At 40.0% G+C, this 17,004-nt stretch overlaps 1 protein-coding gene across 1 annotated transcript in view; it reads right to left on the reverse strand.

The window, feature by feature from the left end:
* The window catches only part of FOCAD (focadhesin), a 63,448-nt gene that overhangs the window by 34,048 nt on the left and 12,396 nt on the right, over positions 1 to 17,004 (reverse strand). The window contains exons 6-11 of the mRNA XM_009640038.2: positions 10,780 to 10,881; positions 8,613 to 8,817; positions 5,617 to 5,823; positions 5,071 to 5,158; positions 4,169 to 4,371; positions 788 to 1,045 (exon numbers count right to left, since the gene is read on the reverse strand). Of these exons, the coding sequence (XP_009638333.2) occupies positions 788 to 1,045; positions 4,169 to 4,371; positions 5,071 to 5,158; positions 5,617 to 5,823; positions 8,613 to 8,817; positions 10,780 to 10,881 (1,063 nt within the window). The remainder of the gene's footprint in view (positions 1 to 787; positions 1,046 to 4,168; positions 4,372 to 5,070; positions 5,159 to 5,616; positions 5,824 to 8,612; positions 8,818 to 10,779; positions 10,882 to 17,004) is intronic.

Below are 17,004 nucleotides of genomic sequence, written 5' to 3' on the forward strand. Positions count from 1 at the left end.
CACGAGGCCACCAGAAGTCAGAAATGGTATAGTAGCCTCTTTTCAACTTCCTCATGTTGTATTTTCATACTTATTAGATAATCTCAACAAATAAGCCAGTTTTTTTCCTAAGCCTAAACAACTAAAAAATACTCCAAAATAGAGACAAAATACATATTTTGCTGTAAGTGACACATAAAAGGTGAATTCCAGACAGCTTGGGGTATACGCGTGCACGTGCATATGTGTGTGTCTAAGGACAAGACCACAGGGGGACTGCCTACTTGGGGGTCAGGGGAGTCCCAAACAGCAGGGGTGCATGAGTGTGTGTTGCTGCAGTATGGGAGGCAGTCTGCACTGGCAACTGCAGTGGAGCTGCGGCCTCAGGGGCTCACATGTCCAGATGCCAGCAACTGGTGAGACTGGGATCCAGGAGCCACCTACTGCGCACACTGCCTCTATGCCCCATTGCTGGAGATATCCGTACTGTACATATCATACATATCCATACATTGTACATATATTCCCACTAGTAAACCTCCATCCCACTCAGCCAGAAAGCGGAGCAGGATGTGGCTTCTGGTGCTGTTCTGTGTTCTTGTGAGTGCTCTGTGTGTCTGCGTTATATACATATAAGCACCAGTATGTGGCGTATACGTGTGCTGCATGTGCATGTACCAACTGGGAAGACAGATGGTCTTGCCACTTGTTGGACCTCCGGTCACAAAGCTGTGGCAGCCTTGTCTCTCTTGGGCTGCAGAATCCAGCCTAAATTCTGTAACAAAATCCATTAATGGTAAGTTTTTACCTGAGAACAATCAGCCTTGGCTATTTCTGTAGTAGCCTGGAGTACATCACGAAGACTGTCTCCGTTTTCTTGGATCAGTAGATAAGCCAGCAGAAGAAAAACATGGGCAGGGACTTGAGTTGTAACAGGTAGCAGTGATTTCACTGAAGATAACCAGTTAGTAACTGCAGACTTCTCTTTCATGAGCTCTATGATCTTCCAGGTTGTATGCAATGAGCTGTAAGAGTTGGTTATGGGGAAAAGGAGTTTGCAGGACACCTAAGAACAAGTGAGACAAACAACATTCTCAATCAAACAAATAAGGTAACATAACAAAAAAAGAAAAAAAAATTAAGTAATCCAGTTCTGTCATCCAAAACGCATTTTTTTTTTAGGATCCCAATGCACTAAATGTAAAGAATAAATTGCAATACAGTCCTCTACAATCCTTTATATGAATTCTTGCACTAAGAATGTTTGAAAATGTTTCTAAATCCCTACTACTCCTTTATTTGGCATCCACCATTCCCGTTCCTGCTGGTAACTGCAATGCTACTTCCTCACTAAAATGGACACAATAAAACTGGAGTACATTAAAAGCTTCTCTTCCTGACAATGACAGGTGCATCACAAAAGTGTAAATATCATCTACATTACTTCAAGGAAATTCTCTTAACTTTTGTACTTAATAAAACACCACAGTTAAAGTTAATTCGACTTTACATTTTTTGTTTAACTGCTTCGCTTCTCAGAACAAAATGTTCTATAGATGTAGTCATGGAAGACAACATTTAGCAGCAAGAAAGTAGTAAAATACAAATGAGGAATGCTCCTAACTCAGGGTTTTATATATATGAAAGTATATATACTTTCAAGCTCCTGCAAATTAATGTGGAAGTTCAAATTTTTTCATTAAAAAAAAAAAAAGCTTAACCCAACACAAACCATCTTTTTCCTACTAATTCTTTGTTTCCTTAGAAAATGTTATGTTTTCAGAAATGTCCTTCCAGTATCAGGGCAGTAGTTGGCAGGCAGCAATCAGATGAAGAACATTTATGTAACAATCAGGTCAAGAAAGTATTCAGTAACAGATCTCCAAATGAACATTAAAAATGTAATTCAGACTCCAACAAGACAGGGCCCTCTCACCTTTAAATTACCAGGGAAAAGAAGAGATTTTTGAGTGGCAAAAGCTGTTCTCCATAAAGCTGCAGAATTTCATTTTAATCACACTGCTCAATGCAATGTGAATCTATTTTTGGCTAATGGAACGTAGAACAACCCTGTACTTTAGATGACCTTTTAAAAATAACATTAAAATAAGCTTATTCCATTACTTACTTCCAGTACTAACTACAATTACTGTGAAAAATAGAGCAATCTATAATGATCTCTCTGGCTGGCAAGATCACTTGGAGCCAAAAATCTCTTCTGGATACAGCTGTGAAACTGCCATTTATTGATAAAGGTATTTAAACTTCATCCAAGGGCATACACTGGGCTAAGAAGAGCTTCAGGATCTGTAAGTTGTACTGTTTATAGTTGCCTGCCCCTATAAGATCACAGGACTTGAAATCAAGATCAGACTATTACAGGTGGGTGTTGTTTATTTTTTAAAAGCCCGGGAAACACTGCTAAAATTGGTAAAGCCTGAAATATTATATTGGTATTTCCCATTCCACATTACTTCCCCAAAGGTTTTGCTACATAATTGTACTCGTTCCCTTCTCACTTTATTTCAGCTGCAAGAAAACAAGCTATCACTATATTTTTACTTTAATGCTGCACACCAATCAAGCAAGTTATGTAGAAAATTTCAGTCTGCCAACACTGAAAAATATATGTAAAATCCCTCAATGGCAAAGTAGAAGTGCAGGTTAGCCCTGTCCTAACATTTTTCAAAACATTACTACTACAAATAGAATGACTCCCCATTACGATCACTACCCCCAAAAAAAAGCCATTGAAGGAAATATAGCTTTTGTTTGTGGTTAAAAGTAAAAAAGCAGCATACTGGCTATGGAAAGACTGCCAAATACTCATGAAGGACTACAAGAACATTGCTAGGGCATGCAGAGATGCAGACAGGAAAGTTAAAGCTCTGCTAGAACTGAAACTGGCCAGAGACCTCAAGAAGAAAGGGTTCTGCAGATACGTGACCAGTAAGCAGGAGCACAGGGAAGACACAGACCCATTACTAAACAGGGCAGGGAAACAAGTTACTAATAATGCTGACGAGGCAGAGGTTCTTGATACCTCCTTCCTTCTGTCTTTACCAGCATAACTGGCAACTGCACCCCAGCTCACAGGATCAAGCAGCTACAACAACATGTGTGTTGACCCACCAGCAGTGGCCCTCTGCAAGGGCTCAACCCACACAAACCAATGGACCCTGAGGGAATCCACCCCAGGGTGTTGACAGAAGTGGCTGACATTGTTGCAAGGCTGCTGTCATCTTTGAAAAGTTGTGGCAATCAAGGGGCAACCCTGATGACTGGAAGAGGGCAAATGTCATACCTTTCTACAAGAATGGCTCAAAAGAGCACCCAAGAAATGACAGGTCCATTAGCCTTACTTCAGTCCCTGGGAAAGCAGTGGAACAAGTCCTCCTAGAAACTATTACAAACCAAATGAAGCAGGTGATCAGGGAAATCCATCACAGATTTACCAAAGGCAAATCGTGCCAGGCTAACCTGATCATCTTCTACAACAAAGTATCTTCTGTTGACATGGAGACACCAGTGGATGTTGTTTAGCTTGACTTCAGCAAAGAATTCAACATTGTTTCCCACAGCCTTCTGCTGGACAAACTGTCAAGATACACAGACTGGATGGGTGGTCTGCGAGATGGGCAGGGAATTGTCTCACAGTATGCAGTCAGAGGGTGGCAATCAATGGTTTTTACTCAGACAGGCAGCCTGTCAAAAGCAGAGTCCTGCAGGGATCAATATTGAGCCCCGTGTTGTTCATCATTTCCCAAGCAGCTAGGGAGACCTTATCGCTCTCTACAGCTGCCTGAAAGGAGGTCTTAGGAAGGTGGGGGTCGGTCTCTCCTCCCAGGTAATGGGCGACAAGACAAGAGAAAATGACCTCAAGTTGCACCAGGGGAGGTTTAGATTGGATATTAGGAAAGATTTCTTCACTGAAAGGGTTTTCAAGCACTCGAATGGACTGCCCAGGGAAGTGGTTGAGTTCTCATCCCTGGAGGTATTTAAAAGACGGGTAGCTGTGGCACTTAGGGACATGGTTCAGTGGTGGAATGGCAGCGTTAGGTTAATGATTGGACTTGATCATAAAGATCTTTTCCAACCCAAAGAATTCTATTATTCTATGAAATGCAACAAAATTGTTAAATGCATCCTCTGCCAGCCCCAAAAGAAGGAAAAAACATTATAGCTTTACCAATTCCTTTTTGTCCTTCACACCAATCTTCTGTAATATTCCCAAAAGGTTTACAGCCAGCTGCTGCCTGGTAGTCCCAGAATCATCCTCTGATAGGCAGTCCCCAACTGTTGCAGAAGATAAGATCTGTAGCACAGGCATCACCAAAGTAAGAGCTGTGGTTGAGATGTTCTGAGTTTCTGAATACGAAAGGAGCTTGTAGGCTATTTAAGACAAGGAGGGGAAAAACAAAAATCATGCAGGGAAAAAAGCAGCAGCATAATTTGTACTTCTAGGCATGACACAAACATTTCTAGGAAACACTCTGGTCAAGCAAAGTAATAGTCCCTAGAATTACAGTATGTGCATACTAGAATTAAAGTGCAAAAGACTTTTTGATAAAAATCCATTTCTATTTAGACACCCATACATTTATGCTGTTTATAGTTAAGTACCCGATGGCAGCAAGAAATACAATAAGGGAATGTAGCACAGTCCTTTGCTTTTACTGGAATAACACCACTAATCAAAACTGCTAAGTCAAAAGCTCAGTCAAACATTGCCATGACTGTCAGGCCCACACTCTTAAGATCTGTCAAAAGAAGCCATTCAGGATGCATCAATCTCAGCTGAGAATACCCTCTTGTTGACTCAAAAATGAAACCGATAAGCTCCAAGATAGCAAGGAGCTTAGAATACAGTAACATCCATGGGAAAAGTCAGTGTAGCAGGAAAATTTATCTCTATTGCCATTAGATCAAGTGTTACTTTTTAAATTCAGGAAAAATCCTGCTTATAAAAAAAAAAACCATTTCACCACCCAGTTCAACTTCAGCGGAATGCAGTGCTTATTTTCATAAACATGAAGAAACAAAGACATGGTCTTAAGAATGTGGACTCCTCTTTCGCAAGAGCAGCTTTACCTAGACTCAAGACAGACTTCTGCTGACTTTCTGGTGTTTGCAACAGTAGAAGTGCTAGCCCAATTATATACTGTTCCACTGGAAATACCTACAAGGAAGAAGAAAGAGGTTCAAGTCTTCTTTGGTTTTTAGTGGCATTAAACAGTACAAATGGGCAACAACCAAAACTCTGTAAAGATTTCCTTCATGAATGATAGTGAGTGCACACACAGTGACACAGCACATGCAACGAAGCATATTAGAAATGTAAAAATAGTATTTTAAATGAGTAACTAGAACATTTTTATTTGTTACTTTGTTCAAACCATTTTAGCTCAGGTTAAACCAACTCCCATACTGAAAGGTTAACTGATATATACAAAACTAGTTAAGTTTTTACCTTTTGAAGGTCTTCAACCAAGAAAAAAAAAACAACTTAGAAGCTTTTGAAACAACACTGGTCACTTGCAGATGAATGCCATGTATCAATGTCTCTAAATACTGTCTTAAATGTGACATTCTTTAAATTTCATACAACTATTTTATTTTTCCTCCATGAACTCTTACCTCTTTTAAGAGCTCAAAGTTGTCCTCTATTAAGGCCATCAAAGATGAGCATTCTCCCGTTACATTTAAGCACACTTCACAGAAGCATAACAGTTGCAGACAAAACTGGGATAACTGAACTTTCCAAAACATGGGATAGCGCAGTAGGCTAAGGAATAGCTCTTGCAGAAAAAACAAGGCTTCTGTAACTTGCAGTAAGTCTTTAAGCTGTAGAGAAGTAGTCAAAAAACAAAACACAACATATTCTGGATTAGTTCCCCTGCCCTATCTACACAGAACTCCCCAAGTTTAGAATTAGTTCTATTAGCTCTGCAATGTTTCCATTGCAAATATTGCTAAGACTTTGAAGAAACACATTTATACACTAAACCCAGGAATCTCTTACCCAACTTCCCTGAAAAAAACAATAGATAAACTGCTGTTTAATGTTCTTAAGTAAAATTAGAAACATATGAAAGAATAAAAAGATTTCTTGGTAGTTGATGAGAAAAATCCCTTTCTCCTCAAAGGCAACAGCAAATTAATTCAGCTCTCAGGGTTCTCTCAGCAACATAAAAATTGCATGGGCATTTCATATAGTGGGTAAATATTCTTGTAACAGAAACATCCTGCTCTAGGATATTTTCTCTGTGATGTAACCAAGGTTTTAATATATGTCTCAAAATAGAAAGGCAGCAGTGTTACCTGCTTCTAGAGCACCATGTAATCTGCCTACCACAAAAATGAAAAGCTGAAGAGTGATACACAAAAGCAGTATCTCCACACTTGTAAGCCAAGTAAAGAGGCTTCAAGAAGCAGGTTGCCTCAAAATCCTAGTGTGTTAGCTCTTGAAAATTTTAGTTCAGACAAAGCCAGAAGTTCCGATCCAAACTCTAGAGCCAGCATTAAGGATAACACCATGATTTTTAGTTCTTTGGAACAAATTCTATGAATAATCTGCTCTAATCAGAAGCCTTATGTCCACTGAATGTTTCAGCAGAAAAGTCTGCAGATGACAAGCTGTACTTTTGACAGCTTGGTTGATATTGCCAGATAAAATGACTAGGAAGCATGTCAGCATTTATACAGTACAACAGATTAAATAAGGCTAAGCTTAAAGGAAGGATAAGAAGAACCTGAGGTTCAGAGAAAGAAGAAGGAATGACAGGTTATAGAACAGTCCATCAAACAGGCTTCTTGAAGGAAGTATTTCCCTTTCCATTGTGAAAGTTGTGTCTCAGGAAAGACAGACACATTCAAGTATTAATCTGAGTTTAAAAAATGGGACAGTTTTCTAGTAAAAAAAAGAAGTGCCAACAGGCATGTAAGAAAGAAAGGTTCATAACTAATTTTATAAGACTACTTTCAGTGCCATTTTTATGGCTAAATGTTACCAGGTCAGAAGCTCGGTCACACATTCAGGACACAATGTTATACTGAAGTTCAGGTAGAATCAAGACAAAATCAGAAATGTCCCCATGACTAGAAAAAGTCAGCATGTACCTATCATCACAAAGAGTAAGCCTGAACCAAGATAAATGTCTATAATACAAATTGTTATCCATCCAAAAGACTGTGAAAAGTAGCTACCAGTAGAAAGTAGACTTTACAAGTAAAATTCCTCCGGAAGAAGATGCTACCATATCCTTGATATGACATCCTCATATCAAGCCTATTTAGCTTCACATTATTGATATTATCAAACCCTCTCTCTATGGCAATGATACCACAGCACCTCATGTTTGACTGAATACGTTTGAAACTGCAGATTTTCTAATATAAAGAGGAAGGAAGAGGTACATAGGTACAAAAAAGCTTAACCAATGTCACAGTAAAGCATGAGGAAAAGCAGAGATATTAACCTTAATCAACACCCTAGACCCCTAACCAAAGGGAACAGAAAGATTAAATCCCCAGCTCCTAGCAAGTATCACTGTGCAACAAAAACACATTAAAAAACTTCAGCATACTCCAGTTTTGCCTTCAGTTCCACTAATCCCTCTGTTAAAAAGAGCGAAAAAGGAATGTCTAGGAGTACTTAAATCATGCTTCTCATATAGTTTGTTTCATTTTAATAGTATCCATGTTAAGTTAAAAATTGCATGGTTTTGAAAAATATTTTACCATTTAACAACACGCTCTCTCTCATGGGTATCTTTGCAAGTTTACTGTATGTTTACTGAAGCAAGCAGTGGCAACTAATTACGGTGAACACATTTCAATTTACATCTTACCATGTGTATCAGATTTGAACAATTCAAAAGCTTTACTTTCTACCAGAAAGAGCCAGTTTGTTGGATTTCTGTACTACTGTCGTGGTTTAACCCGGCTGGCAACTCAGCACCATGCAGCCGCTCGCTCACTCCCCCCTCCCTCAGTGGGATGGGGGAGAGAATCGGAAAGAAAATAAAAGGTTAGAGCCGAGGGCTGAGATAAAGACAGTTTAATAAGAGAAAATAATAGTAATAATGAGAATGATAACAGAATATACAGAATATACAAAACGAATGAGGCACAATGCAATTGCTCACCACCCGCCGACCGATGCCCAGCCCGTCCCGAGCTGCGAGCAGTCCCCGAGCCGCGCGCAGTCTCCCTGCGACCGACCGACCGAACTAACTAACCCCCCGCCCCGAGCATGACGTTATATGGTATGGAATAGCTCTTTGGACAGTTTGGGCTAGCTGTGCTGTACTCCCAGCTTGTTATGCACCTGGGCGAGCAGAAGCTCAAAAAGTCCTTGAGTAGTCTGAGCACTACTTGGCACAGCTGAAAACATCAGTGAGTTATCAACATTCTTCTGGTACTAAATCCAAAACACAGCACTATGCTAGCTACTATGAAGAAAATTAACTCTATCCCAGCCGAAACCAGGACAACTACCAAACAATCAGATCTATAGGAAATGGAAGAGAATGCTATATTTGCACATTTGAAAGGTAGTAATACTACTGCTACTACTATCATTGCTTTGATATAATTTATTTGTAAGAGGTTGGGTCAGGCAACAACTGTACCTGAAGATGCGGAATCAAATCACACAGAAGTTGAAGAATCTGGCATTCCAGCATGGAGGGTGCTTCTTTGTGCTTTGGACCATGAGGCTGAAGTAAGATCTTAAGTAAACCCATTCGCAGTTCAGCATATTCCCGTAACTGAGATGGTTCGCAATACAGGTATCTTAGAAATGGAGCCATTATGCCAACACATGAACTCTGTGCCCTGCAGTTCAAGAAATAAGTTTGCCAAGACTGCTTTCTACTGAAAACTTAACAAATGACAAGGAAAACCCAAGCAATGTGACATTCCCTGCAATTATTTACAAGATGCAATTAACAGAAAGGTGTTTTAAAAAGCATTAAGTCTCATAAAAAACCTTTGACTTAATAGCATGAAGTACTGTCATGAGACCTTATAAAGCAACCATACAATGAAGTGCAATTGTGAAAAGACTCAATATTTAAGCATGACTACTTAGTATGTATTTGCAGATTATGACACTCTTGATTCTTTTTTTTTCTCATCAATTCAAGAAAGTGACTTTCCTTGCTGAATGTCACGAGAGACTAGTGTGCCATTCTGAAGTAGCATTTGGATAAGACTACTAAGAAATATCTTTTTAAAACATAAAACCTAATTTCAATTAAAAAGAGCCATCCATTCCTTGCCAGTTTTTGCCCAATGGTCTTAAACAATTACGTGACACAGGAACGGCTTTAACTGAGATGGCTTCCCAGTAAAAAACTTATCACAGAACAATTCTTTTGGCTTGATCATGTTAGGAATACCAGCGGTTCTTGACATTATTAAAATAAACAAATAAAGCTAATGATCAATACATTAACAAATCTCCAGGGAATCAAAAGTAAAAGTCAGTTTTAAAAAAGACTCAGCCCTGATGCAGAGCTTTACAAATAACTCGCTAATAGATCTACATCAGCATATGTGGTGCTTGTTGACATTGTGCTTAGGGACACGGTTTAGTCGCAGACTTGGCAGTGTTAGGTTAATGGTTAGACTTGATGTTCTTAAGGGTCTTTTCCAACCTAAATGATTCTACGATTCTATATTCTCCGTCTAGAACTTCATTCCACAGAAACCTTTGCACAAAAAGCAGCAAAAGAAGTTTAAGATATTACCCTTTCCAGCAAGAACAACTCCTGTTTTAATTCAAAACAAGCCACTAGCAAATATCCACAGTTCATTCTATCATTCAGACATCTGACAGGACTCTTCACAAGTCCCAGATTTAACAGGTGAGTGGAAGAACAAGTCTACAAACAGTATTTTAACAATACTCTGATCAATTTATTTGAACAAAACACACTTTTGCTTGAAAGTCTTACTGTTGATCATGTAGTCTAAGCCCACTAGAAATTTAAGAGATTAATAAACTTACTTGTTTACTCAGAGCAACAGAATACAGAAGCCAATTTCACTGTACTATTACTGTGTTGGATTTGTATCGGTGTTCCAGAAACAGGAGAAAAGAGATATTTTCTATCTAAAAAGCATACATATAGGTGTAAAATCACTGAAAATGTTTGGCTTTAAGGCTGCTACAGCATTTGGTATCTTATACTGAAGCTTTATTGGACAAGTTCCTTGGAGGTAAGCATGGAGAAATGTTGAAATTGTTGGTAGCTTATATATTTGTTCATTATTGAAGATATTTAATAATAAGGCTCTGCCGCTGATTTTTTCCTTTTTGTTCTTTTAAAATCACCAAGCATACATAATTTTTAAAGACCTCATCCTTTACTGTGAGATGTAATTGTCTGTGCTTTCTCTTTATCATCCCACTATTTTGTATAGATGAGTTATACCTGCATACTAGTAATTTTTTTTGACTAAGCAGTCTGACAAAGCAAATTGTCAAAATTGCTTATTTTAGAAAAAAATTGCAAAGGTGCTATAAATTTTGCACTAATTTTTCCACATCTCTAAAAAATATATCATCATAAAAGAGTTAAGAAAAAAACCTATAAAAATTGATTTTTGATGGGTTATTCTAATATTTTATTAATATCCTATTTTTAACCTTTAAATGGCGCGATTACATTTTATAATCTTTTTTAAATGACAGAATTCTCAGTGGTCATTACAGCTGACTTCAAGAAAAAAGTTACACTGATATGATTCAGTTATCTATATTTGCTATTTTTTAAGTATTCATTTATTTACCTTTCTGGACACTGATGGAAAAATACTGTTATCTGCTGCAGTAGAACGGGCCAGCAATCAGGTCTGTTTTCAAGGACATTGATTAACGGATGAGGAGTGTTCCTGAAATACAAAGAAATCACATTTGGATCTATAATGCAGAAAGCGAGTGTGCAAAATAACTATTTTCAAAATAAAAGCAGCTGTAGAAGTAGGCTATTGAATCCCCTGGTATTACCAACTCCCTTTACCAGCTTTGCCAAGACTGCTACGCTGTCAAAAGACCACATTTTATAGGAACTTCAAGAAACAAGATTAAAACAAAATATTCAAAACGTCTTGGTATTTTTTTTTTAAATAAACATCAAAATATCACTGTTCAAATGTCTGGTCTGATTTGATTCATTGGTAGCAGCATTAGGGTCTAGCAGTGGGCTCCAAATAGTACCACAAAATTTGAACCACATCACACATCAGTCCATTCTTTCAAGCACAGGTACAAATCATTAGCACCCGAGACCAACTGAGGTGATTTGTGACCCCACATACTACTTTAAATCTGCTCCAAACTCACTTATTTACTCTTCCTATTTTTTTAGGTGGTGAAAGAAGCAGGAAAGGAGAAAAGCTGGCCATAACACCAGCCTAGAGACCTCCACTTTACTGCCAGCCCTCTGACAATGGCTGCATTTGGAAAGGTCCCTGAAACCTAGTGGTCATCTGTTCTTCTCAGATGAATCTATCACCAACACCTTCCCTACCTCCAAAGTCAATGGCTGAAGACCATCTACACCACCTAGAAGTGTGATGCTCACACCAAACTGTGACTATCCTTGTACAGGAGCAGGTGGAAGAAAAGCTGGGCAGGAGGGGAGCCTGAAGTACATCATTTGTTCTGTCAGAAGCAAAACCAAAGTCATTTGACTAGAGTAAGTTAGCGAAAGAAAGGAAAACAGAATATGAGAGTCTAAACATAAAATTTCCTGAAGAGGTAGGAAATTGGAAAGAACTGGTGATGTCAAGGCAGGTTCATCACTACCTCCACCACCTCCTTCTTGGAGTTTACCCACTGTCCTTGCTGTGACTGGCCCCCTTATTCCCAGCTGCCTGCTAAGTGTCCTTACGTCCCCCAGTTTCCTTTCCTGCTTCAGCTAACTACAAGCAGTCGTGTAGATTCTTCTCTGGGATACAAACAGCTTAACAGCAGAGAACCAGATACTTCCTGGCTCTCAGAGCAGACAAAACCCTTCCTAATAACAAGAGATAAAAGTTGGAAGAGTCTTGCTGATTCCTACAAATCTGCCAGACACATGAGAGAGCACAGGACTACACAAATAAATGGAAAGGCAACAAATGCATGCACGCCACATAAGGCTGGCAGCCAGAGAGGGGTGGCGTAAATCCAGAACTGCCGATGCTGCAGAGCACCACCTTCAGTTTGGTTAACCATCTTTCCTGTTCTTATGCCCAACAAATTTGTGCTACGCACCAGAGATGTTCAGTTTTACCTATACAGCACTACCATTGCCAAAAATCACACTGGAAAGCAGGATAAGTACCACTGCATAACGGAGGGGGGCAAAGGAGGGAGGCGGGAGGAGGTCACAGTAGATTTCAGTCTCAGCGCTGAAGTTTTTTGCAGCCTATAACTGGGATAATTCCAAGAGTTGCAGGTGCCATCTTACTTCAGCGTTGCATTCAGCTCTCTGTGCAACATGCTCCAGTGCTCACATTGAAACATTTTTCCTTATATCCAGTCAGAAGCTCCTGGTTTTAAACAGATGGTCACCCTCCATTATTATTCCACCAAGAACCAGACTCTGCATTCCTGGTACCCTTTCTTCCTCTTCATCTGCCAAGGGTCTTGGGAGTCTGGCAAGGTCCCTGCTGACTGGAAGCTAGCCAATATTATCCCAGTCTACCAAAAAGACAAGAGGAAAGACTCAGGGAACTACAGACCTGCTAGCCTAACCTCAGTTCCCAGAAAAATTATGCAGAAGATCATACTGGGTGCTACTGAAAAGCACTTAAAGGACAATACAATCAGGCACAGTCAATATGCCTAACTATCTGATACCCTTGAATGAAGGTCACCCACCTAGTAGAGGAAGGGAAGGTGGGGAATGCAGCTCTTTTGGATTTCATTAAGGCTTTTGATACTGCCTTTCACAGCATCCTTTTGGACAAGTTCTCCCACTGCAAGATAAGCAGCTTCATGGTGCACTGCGTGAAGAACAGGCTGGACAGCAGGGTTCAAAGCGTTGTAGTGAATGGGGCTACATCCGGCTGGCAACCGGTCACCAATGGCATTCCTCAGGGAATTCTAGGGCCAGTTCTGTTCAACGATCATTTATCAACAATCTGGATGCAGGAGTTGAATGCACTTCTAGTAAGTTTTATGATACTAAACTGGGAGGTGCTGGTGACTCTCCTGAGGGACAAGAGGCTTTGCAAGGGGGGCTGAACAGATGGAAGCACTGGGCAATCGTTAATGGGACGAAATGTAACAAGTTGAAATGCCAGATTCTGCGCAGACCCAGGGTGGAGTAATGCTGGGCACAAGTATAAATTGGGAGAGGAGTCTGGAGAGCAGCCCTGCAGAAAGGGACCTAGGGCTGCTGGTCGGCAGCAAGCTCAGTGTGAGGCAGCAGTGAGCCCTGGCAGCCAGGAGGGCAACCTGCACCCTGGGGGGCATCAAACACACCATCACCAGCTGGCCAAAAGAGGTGATTGTCCTGCTGTATTCAGCATTGGTGCGGCCTCACCTCAACTACTGTGTGCAGTCCTGGGCCCCGCAATTTAAGAATGATGTTGAGGGGCACTTGATTGCGTCCCAGTCATACAATGGAGGGCAACAAAGCTGGTGGAAGGGCTGGAAGGCATGTCCTCTGAGGAGTGGCTGAGAAGAGGAGGCTGAGGGGGGACCTCATTGCTCTCCTCATGCAGCTTCCTGAGGAGGGGAAGTAGAGCGGGAGGTGCTGAGCTCTTCTCCCTGGGATCCAGCCACAGGATGTGTGGGAATGGCTCAGAGCTGCATCAGGGGACGTTCAGACTTGACATTAGGAAACATTTCTTTGAGGGTGGTCAAACACCGGAACAGGCTTCCTAGGGAGGTGGTCAATGCCCCAAGCCTGTCACTGTTTAAGGGGCATTTGGACAATACCCTTAAAAATATGCTTTAAGTGTTGGTCAGCCCTGGAGTGGTCAGGCAGTTGGACCAGATGATCATTGTAGGTCCCTTCCAATTCAAATTGTCTGTTCTATGTATATTTCAGTCCTTGGGAAGGCTGCTGTTAGAACCTCTCCAAAGTGTTCTCCTTCTCCAGCCTAAACATGCCCAATTCCCTCAGCAAACAGCATGTGCTTCAGCCCTGTTACCATCCTAGAGGCCCTCCATTAAACTTGCTCAGTTTATCATTTCTTTCTTGTACTGGGGGCCCCAAAGCTGGATACTACTTCAGGTACAGTCTGGTAAGTGCCAAGGAAAAAGCAGGCTGTGCTCCTCTTCCAGTACCTATCTTTCAAGTCAGTTATTAAAAATCTGGAGAAATTTAGTTATTCTCATGGCTGTCTCACAAAGGCCTGGAAAAACACACCTCTTTGTGTCAGCACAAGCCAACAAGGATTACATTAAGCAATAGTGTCATTGCAGCCTAAGTACCTTAATGGAGAACAGAAATTTCATAGAGCAAGAAATGTCAAGCTAGCATACAAGAATCAGAGGTTGGTAAATGAAACTGGCAAATTCAGATTGAAAAAAGAGAATGTATCTTCACAAGAATCAGTCACTGGAACAATTTATCAAACTCAGAAGATAGTTTTTTTGTGGGTTTTTGTTTGTCTGTCTTATGCTACGTTCTCACTCTGCTTCTCAAACAATTTTTCTTCCGAAGAGGTATGTTTCTGTTCAGATAAATAAATCATCTGAAGACACAGGGACTTTCAGAAAGCTGGCTGATGTGATGAACTACTGGAAGCATGTTCAGTAAACAGACACTAAGATCACAAAGTATGCATATACCACAGGTCTGGCCTTCATATTTGGTGCCACAAGCCTGGAACTTCCTACATTCATTTGTCTAAAATTTGTTAACTTACATACATAGTCTTCATATATCCATCTTCCTTGATTCTGTAAACATTTTACTGAAGTTACAAAGTCTTTTACAGTCTGTGCACAAAGACTAGAAGGCCTAAGGTTATTGCCTCACTCCAACTTTCCAAGATGACAGCATGCAAGAGGCAAAAATCTTGTTGCCAGTCTAGCACTTGAATCCAGCAAGACCATAGACAGGATAATTTACCAGGCAGCAAGCTAGAAATACTGTTTACATACCCTGCCAGGACCTTGAAAGTGCACAGCCCTGGACAAACATAGAGAGTTATAGCAGCTGCTACACTTCAATACTTTTGTCATCTTTTAAGAATTCATTACCTTTCCTAATAAGAAGAATATGTCTCCCATCATCTTAAGTGCTGCTATGACACTGGAGTCAATGGAAACTTCATGAAGTCAGCACATGTGACACACCAAGTCTAAAATTAAAATGTCTTACTAACCAGGAAAAAGGCCTTTTATGACAGATTTTGTGTGTTCTGAAACGAATATAACTGCACTGAACTGGATGATGAAAGAAATCATTTAAGTTCCATAGTGAACAGTGATTAATAATGAAACACCAGTGCAGCCCGAAGAAGTTCCATTTGATAAAGCTATCAGCGGTAGGAAAAATGAAGTGCGTAGATGTAATTTATTGTAATACTGACTTAAGAATTGCTAGCACAGCACTGTAAAACGCACATCTTTAAATGACATTATAGTAGTACTCCCCTAAATTATAGCCAGTGGGTTCAGGATAAAGCAAAAGGCACAAGCAGACACAGCAACTACCCACCTGTAAATACATAAACATTTAGGGAAACAAAGACAAATCCTATGTGAGCAGCAACAATAAAACAAAAATTGTTTTTAACTTTCAGGTCATCTCAATCTTTTTGTTACATCTCTGAATATAAGAGAGCTCCAATCTGATTTAGAGCACAAATTCAGTGACAGATTGCTTTTTCTGTATAAGGAAACAACATCTGCAGTCAACATACTTTTCTGTGTATGCAGCTGTGACCCTAGCCCCTTTAGAAAGATGGAATAGCACTTTACTCCATCAAATATGCATTTTTAAAGCATTTTTCTACCTGCTTTGAATTTTGATTTCAGAAAGTTGGCATCTCTCCAGAATTTTAAGACAATAAAAACCATGCATGGTGAATTGTTAAGAATAATGTAAAATACTAGTTAATTTAAAAAAAAAAAAGAGTTAATAGCTTTCAGCAAAAAATTTATAGCCAAAGTTCTGCATATGCATGTCATAACCCACCTGCACTGAGAACGCTGGCACATTCCTCACAAAAACCCTTCTTCCCTCCCCTCCCCTCCCACATCAATTCAGCTTGAGCTTAGGTTACTGGACACCTATATCAATATGCATAGGAAACAGGCAATTTCATGTATTACAAAAGATAGTAAATCCACTGGGAATGCTCAGTTCTAGTCCACAGTGAGACCAACTTACAAACTACTACCATGTCTGCTACAGCTGGTCCTGACTTCACAACAAAAAGTGCAGAACACCCCATATGTGAATTTAAAAATCATATAAAACTTTTTTCACACATCCTTAAAAGAAACCCAGCATATTTGTTTTGGTATTTACACACCATTGGAATACCAAGAAAAAAAAACCTGACGAAACAGTGGTACTTACACAGCTTACGGAAACAATTAGGAATCCCAAAATTCAGTGATATATGATACAGTTTTCTACCAACTTACTAGGGTAAAAGGAACATTTCCCACTTTCTTCTCTATTTTCCAAGGTTGCTTTCCTTACAGGAAGTGGAGAATCCCAGCATGAGAACTACAGAGGCTTCTCCAGATGAAATCAGAAAACCTGTGTAGTGGGTTGACCTTGGCTGGCTGCCAAGTGCCCACCAAGCTGCTCTCCCACTGCCCCTCCTCAGTTGGACAGGAGAAAAAAAAAAAGATGAAAAACTTGTGGGTCGAAATAAAGGCAGTTTAATAAAGAAAAGCAAAGGCCATACATGAAAGTAAAGGAAAACAAAAAGATCTATTCTCTACTTCCCATCAGCAGCCGATGTCCAGCCACTTCCTGGGAAGTAGAGGTTTCATATGTGTAGTGGTTGCTTTGGAAGACAAACACCTTAGTAATGAATGCCCCCTCCCAGCTC

The sequence above is a fragment of the Egretta garzetta genome, unplaced genomic scaffold (genome assembly GCF_000687185.1).
Source record: "Egretta garzetta isolate BGI_Z169 unplaced genomic scaffold, ASM68718v1 scaffold175, whole genome shotgun sequence".
NCBI lineage: Eukaryota > Metazoa > Chordata > Aves > Pelecaniformes > Ardeidae > Egretta > Egretta garzetta.